At 37.8% G+C, this 8682-nt stretch overlaps 1 protein-coding gene across 1 annotated transcript; it reads right to left on the reverse strand.

Moving 5' to 3' along the window:
- On the reverse strand, positions 3719-4450 carry LOC107611797 (homeobox protein Hox-A3-like). Its single transcript, XM_016313689.1, has one exon. It carries the CDS (start codon positions 4448-4450, stop codon positions 3719-3721), a length of 732 nt encoding a protein of 243 aa, XP_016169175.1.

Consider the following 8682-nt stretch of genomic DNA (forward strand, 5'->3'; position numbering starts at 1 on the left):
ATAACAAAAAAAATCGTAATTATAATAATTATAACCATGAAAAGAGAATAATCATAGAGAAGAAAACGTTTTAATTTTGATTAGATAACAAAAATAAAACAACATAAATCTTTGGAACTAAAATAAAACATTTTAAACATTAGAAAATTTAACCGAAATATTATTGACTAAAATAATACTTTACCGTCTCATCGAATTTAGTTGTTAATTAATTTTTTTTTTTGGTGTCTAGTTGTTAATTAATTTGAAATTGAGTGCACGCAGGCAGTTGATTTATTGATAAAAAGAGTGAACATAAATGCCAAAAATTTGAAGAATGAAACAGCATTAGACTTAGCTGAAGCTCTTGCTTTATCAACCATTACAGAAACATTATTGGAAGCTGAAGCAAAACGTGGTGTATCGGTTAATGATGATTCCAACCGTGAAGACAAACTAAAATTTAACTCACTTCTGTCACTTTTTTTATACAAACGGATCGCGTTAGAATGCAAATAAGTGAACAACAACGCAACGCTGTCATGGTAGTTGCTACTCTCGTGGTGACCGCAATTTATCAAACCGTTCTAAGTCCTCCAGGTGGACTCACTCAAGGTGGTAGTGACAATAGTCCAAATAGTGATAATCTTGTAAACGCTACTTCATCCCTCAATTCTACTGCAGTAGGAAAATCTGTCTTGTCAAGCAGTGTTTTCAGTAGTATTACAACATTGAACATTCTCATCCTTTCCCTAGGGATTGGCATGATTTCTGGGTTGATGCCAACTACAAGATTATCCATTCTTGTATCAATCCCACTTGGGATGTTTCTTGTAAGTTATGCAGTATCTGCAACATTCATATCGCCGTCACAGAGTAGGGCAAAGATTTGGTTTTGATTGGATGGATTGAAGTCTATGTAATCAAGGCGCTTGCTGTGGTGTTCTTCTTGTACTCTCTTTCTTTTGGTTTCCTATGTCTGTGAATGACCTCCTGTTTTGGGCATTCATGTGATATGCCTATTTAGACTGGTTTTAGGTGTTCTTTAAGATGTTGTTGAATTAAATACTAGTTTCTGAAATTACATTTGGATTGTATTTTAGTTTTTAAAATTTTGATTTATTTAATTTGGTCTTTTAATTTAATATTCATCACTGGTACTTTATTTTTAAAGTAAAGTATTGTTTTTGTCCCCAATGTTTGAGGTAAGTCCTATTTGTGTTAAATCGTCGTATTTGTATCCTTAACGTTTATAAAAGTGATTCAATGTTATCCTACTATCAATTATTCTAACAAATCATATTATATTTTTCAATTATTCTCACTTGGATGTATTCATTATCAATTAAGTCTCATTTGGATGTGTTCGATTTAATATTATACCCACTATTTGTGTTTAGATTCAATTATGTCCCTAAAAAAGTGAATTATGTAAATGTTATAGGAATTAGTTTCAACATTTGATGAGCTATTTTTCGGAGTAGATTATCGATTCTATCCCAGACATTTGTATTCTAACTTCAAGAGGTGATTTTTAAAACTCAAACTAAAGCGCTCATAATGTGTAATGGACGGCAGGATAACATTGAATCACTTTTACAAATGTTAGGGATACAAATAAGACGATTTAAACGTTAGGGACACAAATAAGATTTACCCCAAACGTTGGGGACAAAAACGATACTTTACTCTTATTTTTATCACAAAATTGTTAAATTTAAAATCCTGAACCATGAAATGTGTACTTAGATGGAGTAAGGTTACTTTACTAGACTTTCTAATTGCTGTTTAAGTGACAATTAAAATTTTTTTACTTCAATTTATTTTCTACAAAACATTTAAAATCATAATTTAAATTTCATTTAAGAGTTTTAAATGCTTCTTATGGAACAAATTGGGGTAAAAAAAATTTAATGATCATGTCACGGAATGGATCTTCTGATATTTTTTTTTCTTTAATCATTTGGTAAGATGTGATCTCTCACTATATACTTTTTAAGTGGGATAAAAAAAAAAACATGTGAAAAAATAGTGAATGATAAAAAATCACACTTTAGCAAATAATTGAAGACAAAATAGAGAGGATCCACTCCTATCACATAACTGTCATCAGTCTATCTCAACATGTCATTAATAGTTCTGTGACGAAAATAGAATTAAGAACTAATGTGAACCACATGTGACAAATTCAGAGACAAAATTAAATAAATTAAAACTTTGAATATCAATTTAAATATTAGCTCATTATATATTTATATATAAATATATGTAGTTTAATTTATTTTTAATGTGTATTTATATTTTAATATGTATTTTATACTGATAACTGACTCATTTTAATATGTATTTTATATTTATCAGATATTTTATATAAATGACTGATTTGGTAATTATTTTTTATTATAATAATTGTTACTAGCAGTTTTATAATATGTGACACAATTATTTTTTAAACGTATTACATCATTTATAATATTTGGATACTATTAATTTTTACTTCAAATTATCCCCAATAATGATATCATTTTAAAAAGAGTTAAATCTCAAAGTGGTCCTTGAACTTGCACTCGACACTCAAAGTGGTCCTTAACCTTGCACTGGCCTCAATATTATCCCCGAATTTAACACAAGTGTTTCACGGTCGTCCCTGAAGCATTTTTCGGGGAATATTACTTAACGGCGCACTGACGTGTATGGAGAGGGGCCACGTTGGATAGGTAACGGTTATCTGATGTGGCAGTTATCTTTATTTAACTCAATTTAGTCCCTGAAATCATTTATAACCCTAATCCCCAATTTATCACGAGAAACCAGACTGTTTCTTCTTCTCTGCTCTCCTTCGTCTTCCCCAGCACCGTTGAGCTTGAGTTGAGTGGAGTGGGTCATGATGGGTGGAGGCAGCAACCATGTTAGTAGCTCCAGTAACCGACGTTTAGAGAGAAGCTGTGGGAGGAGAACCACCAGAAGTAGTCAGGAACGAGTTTCAGATAGGTGTGGGTGTGGTAGCCGACCCGTCCTGAAGTGGTCAGGAACAGAGGCGAATCCAGGGAGACCATTTTATGGTTGTCCTAACTACAATGTAAGTGATTTTTATTAATGAATATACCTAGCGTCGTTGCTTATTAAATTTGTAACATTTCTTCTCCATGGGCATGAAATGTGGTTGCAGAGTGTTGGTAAGAGGTGGTGTGGTCTCTTTATGTGGGCTGACAAATTGGCTGATGAAGAAGAAGAAAGTGACAGAGGTAATTATGGCTTTGAAATGGAGGAGTGGAGAATGAAATTTGCTTGGAAACTTGGAAAGTTGGAGTGTGAAGTTAAGGCTCTAAAACTAGCATTTTGTTTGTTGTTGGTTGTTGTTACAGTAATTATAATTGTTGTTTGTGTAGTATGGAAGCAGTGATTTCTAGTTGAATATTGTGTAAAACAAAAGTTGTAATTACTGTACCTTATGATGAAGAAATGAATAGATTTGTGTAATTCTATTTTAAGTAGCTAAGGAAGTGTAATAGAATTTGAAACATTCAACAATAACATTTCCACATGGTTAACTATTTTCCAAAGTTGTCTGTGTCAAACTAGACACGATCAAAAGACAACATAGAGTATTTAACTACCATAATCCAAAACACATACACGATCAAAAGACAACATAGAGTATTTAACTACCATGGAAATCAGAAACCATAAAGTTCGATGTTTAAAAGCAAAATATCTTAACAGAAAAATAGCAAAGTGTTCATTTGTTGAATTTTCTTGGTGGTTTGAACCCCGGAGTTGGAACAAAACTCATGGCGTTACGCAACCTTGAAGCTGTAGCTGCTGATGCACCAACCATTGGATCGATAGAAGCACTTGTCGGAGGTGGAGTATTTGAAATTGGAACAGTGGCTGGTGGAGAAGTATTTGAAACAGTTGGAGGAGGAGCACGGGTTGCTGCTGGAGGAATCGAAGCTGTTGCAGGTGGTGGAGGTTGTCTTCTTTTTTGAGGGAGCTTTGGTGGCCTTGCCTGGGGCTGATTTACCTGGTGGGATGCTTCATTTTCATTTTCTGACACCATTGGTTGACTCATGCCAACCTCAATCTCAGTAGCATTGCCCTCATTTGGGACTTCAGGTGCAGCAGGGAGAGGTTGTTGCTGATTTCCTGTATTAGCTTCACTAGCAGCAGCAGCTGCCACAGCTGCAGCCTCGTCGTCAGCCTTCTTCTTAGCACAATTTCTCTTGTCGTGACCCTTGCCACCACAATGACGGCATGAACCCTCTTTATATACCCTATTCATCTTGGTGATCTTCTGCTTCTTGTCTCCAACCGGGCCTTCATCAACTCCCTTTCTTCTTTTCTTCTTGGGTACCCCTGGCATCTTCTTAAATTTGGGTGCTTGTGGTCTATTGTGAAGAGACTTCTCCCATAGTTTCTGGCCAGGAATAGGATTGATATGGAATGCATAGGTGTCATTGTATGCATCCATTGTCAACCATCTATGACAGAAGTCTTCGAGCTACCTGCCTGCCCTAGCCATTGCAGCACAAGCATAGACACAGGGCATCCCTATTTCAAATCAATTATATGCATCCAAGTTACTAAGTAATCAACTCCAATTCCAGTATGCAATCCACATAAATTAAGAAAAACAATTACAATATCAGAATAATTATTGGAAGGGTAATGACAGTTAAAGTAATACCACTTAGTTGCCAAAGTCCACAGGTGCATATTGCCTTTCCCAAGTCCACTACCATGTTTGTCGGCCACCCATGTACCTCGAATTGTTCATAGTCCGCATCTCCGGACCACATTGGCAGCCAATTCTTTGAAGCATTCCTGATCTTTTCCAAGCGGCTACGTTGAACAGGGGGGTAGTAACCCAACATGGTTCTTGAATTTCATTTTGTTTCGGGCTATTGTCCTCATGATATACATTCTAACTTCCTCGAGTAGTGTGATAATTGGTTTAGCCCTTGCTTCCTTGATTCTTACATTGAATACTTCGCAAGCATTGTTACATATGTTGTCACATTTTGATTGGGTAGGGAAGAAGGCCCGACTCCATGCATCTCTTTGCCATTTGGCAAGGTACTCCCAGGCTTCCTTCTTAAATCTTTGAATTTTCATCATCCCCTCAACGAATCCCTCTTGAGTGGTAGATCTTGCACACTCCCACAGTAATCCTCTGAGTTCGTTGTCTTTCCACTACTTATTGAAGTTTCTCCATAAGTGCCAAACACAAAATCTGTGGTGGACACCAGGGAAGACCTCCTGGACAGCTAGCTGTGATTAGTCCCTGTAGAAAACCACAGAAATTATTAACTTATAATATCGGGACCCAACCTGGTCCCTTAACTTACATAAGTGACATAAACTTAGTCCCTACATATACATAACTGATATAAAATTAGTCCCTACACATACATAAGTGACAGTAAACTAGCCCCGACTATATAGTCAGTTCTACTCCTATCCCATTATATTAATACAGGCATATTGATACAGAATCATGAAAGCAAAACATGACAACAACAATGTCTGAAACAAACCAGTGGTATTGGAATCAGAATCATGAAAGTAATAACTAGTAAATAACAAATTCGTCGTTACCTTTTGCATGTCCGAAATGAAACAGCATCCATTTTGGGTGTAGCTCCCTAAATCATCATGCAGCAGCTCAAGGAACCACCTCCAATTATTTGTGTTCTCTACTGGTACAATGGCATATGCAATTACGTAAATATGATTATTGGCGTCTTGTCCAATGGTTGCCAATATTTGTCCACCAAATCTGATTTTTAGGAATGCTCCGTCAAGTCCAATTAGAGGTCTGCATCCTGCCTTAAACCCCTTCATGCATCCATCGAGACAAATGTACATCTTGTCAAAAGTGGCTCTTTTGAGTGGTTTGGATGAGGAATTGTGGCGATGCGCACAGTAGAACCAGGGTTGCACTTCAGGAGAGTCTCACCATAATCTCTCACCATCCCATATTGTGCAGCAGCATCACCATACACAATGTGCCTTGCATCTCCGAGTGCTCTTGTCAGGGAATATTTGTTCAACTCCAAGTCATATTTACTTTTAAAGTATGTTAAAGCTTCAGAGTGCTTCAGATTCAGAAATTTCCTAAGCTTCTTGACCAACTTGCTAGCTAACCACCCTCTGTTAGCTAATCTATTTTTTATCTCCCTTGGGCAGATATGATCATCATTGAAGGTTTTAACTTGCCAGCAAACACTCTCACTATCCATAGAGGCATAGATAACCCATGGACAGTCCTCAACCTTACATAAAGCCCTGCATCGTACTTTATCATTTTTCTTGAATCTAACTCTCCTACCTTCCTGGATGCAATACTCCCTCACAGCCTCCTTAAAATCCATCTTCGTGTTGAATTTCATCCCAACCTCTAATCGAATTTTTCCAAACCTTGTTCCTTCTCTGAAAACAGGAAATGCATCGTCAGCCTGAACTTCAGCAAATTCATCCTCTGAGTTGGGGGGTGTCCTCATTTCTTCGGAATACCAAGAATTCGCCCCATCTGACTCATCATGATATTCATCATGAGCATCATAACCCCCAATATCAGGACTATGGTCTCCCGGTTGTCCAGAAAAGAACTCATCATCTTCACCGGAATCATCCTTAGGTACTAATCCATCATCAGGTTCTAGTATCTCCTTCCACAAATTACTCTCCTTAACTTTTTTAGGGTGCTTCCTGTTTACTTCTTTCCTTTTACCTTGCAGTATTGTATTGGTGACCTCTTCATCACTCGAACTTTCCTCAGCTCCGGACTTGTAAGCACTATCCTCCGCACTTTCATAACTGTCCGAATAGTCTGATTCTGATAACACAACCGTATCAGCTAGCTTTCCCTTACCCTTAGTTGTTTGCCTCGCCACATGACCTTTGGCTAGACCCCTGGTTATATATCTCCTATTCAGTGTTGTTCTTTCTTCGCCTTTCTTTCCAGTTTTTTTCAAAGCAGCTTGTTTCTTCTTTGTCCCATTCTTTGAGGGCACTTTCGGTTGGAAAATCTTACCCTGTTTTGGCTTAGGCACCAGTGTTATAGTACTTTTGGGAATTGGTGTTGATTTCGTGGTTGCAGCTGGTTCTTAAGTATGATCCATGTTTTGGTTGGGTGGGGCAGGGGGGTAGCAGCCATAGAAATTGGGGTCGAAATGGTGGATTTGAGGGTTGGGGTTGATTTGGTGGTTGCAGCTAGTACTTCAGTATGGTCCATGGGTGGGGCAGGGGTAGTTTTTGTAGAGGTTGCCTCCTGGGTGGGTTTGGTAGTACTCGAACGGTTGATACATGGGGTTGGAACTGGGTCTGGAGGAATGGCCTTGGAGCTTGGTCCTGTTCTCAGCAAAACTGGTTGGGTAGGGACTTCAACCACCACCTCCTCCTTGTCCTTTCTGAATGGTGGTTCTTCCAAGTACGTTGGAATAGATACCTCATGTTCATAGTACACATGCACCTCTCCATGGTTGCTTTCAGCAAGGAAGCACATCTCCAGTAGCTCAGCATCAGAATTAAGTTCCCTTAGGCCAGTCTCTAAGGGTCTCTTTGGAACCAGCCACCAACAGTGTTCCGCCTTATCATACCCAAGTTCTTTGTAGTAATTCCTGATAAAAAAGACATCTAGCCTATCAGGGTCAACCTTCGGAATCTCTGAAATATGATCCCTGGTGTATGACACAACACCCTCTTCACTCCTCACAAAGGATTCCCCATGGTGACACACAATAGTTATGAAGCCCATCTGAAAAAAAAATAACAAATGATCATCAAGATTGCCATCAACCAGGAAAGCACAATAACACCAGTCCCTAACCCTCCATGAACACACATGAACAGCATACATAAACAACCTACATTCTTCTATTTTCAGCACATTACAACCATAACTACCATCATTACAGCAAAAAACAATAACAAAAAAAAAAAACGCAACATCAACATACGCAGAAAACCCTAACAAAAATTTTCAGAAAAACCATATAACAAAACGATAAGCGAATGAATATATAACGACTTAACAATGTACAAAAAGTCATGATCAACAAAAATAGAGGAGTAGATGGTAGCTATTGTGTTTATCCTTTCTATTTTGCTTACCTCTAACAATCAAAGTGCTTCCCGTCAGACCACTACGTGTGCGATAGAGACGAGATAATCACAATATGCTTGATTTCGTTGAGAGAGAAGGCCAGCGAAAATCCCTCTCAAATTGGCGCCATTGAAGAAAATAAGGAGAAGAGGAAGAGACTGTGTTGGCTTGAGAGAGAAGTTGTCACTGCATGTTAAATCCCTTCTCCAAACACTAACCAACGACATTTCAATGCAATTTGGGCGCCAAATTAAAAAACGACGTCGTTTTGGGAGTCCAGCCTGGCTTCCAGCATGGCATCCGTAAGTCCAAGTCATCTTTCCGTCACCGGAAAATGGTTTAGGGACGACCGTGAAACACTTGTGTTAAATTCGGGGATAATATCGAGGCCAGTGCAAAGTTAAGGACCACTTTGAGTGTCGAGTGCAAGTTCAGGGACCACTCTAAGTATTAACTCTTTTAAAAAAGAAAATAAGTATAGTATAGCATAATTTTACATAAAAAAAATTACAAAGGAGTCAACCTACATATTTGAAAAAGTTTGTGGAGTAGATTTGCACATGATGTAAAAGTTTAAAGAATAAAGTGCTATATTA

The sequence above is a fragment of the Arachis ipaensis genome, chromosome B08, assembly GCF_000816755.2.
Source record: "Arachis ipaensis cultivar K30076 chromosome B08, Araip1.1, whole genome shotgun sequence".
In the NCBI taxonomy this organism is placed as follows: domain Eukaryota; kingdom Viridiplantae; phylum Streptophyta; class Magnoliopsida; order Fabales; family Fabaceae; genus Arachis; species Arachis ipaensis.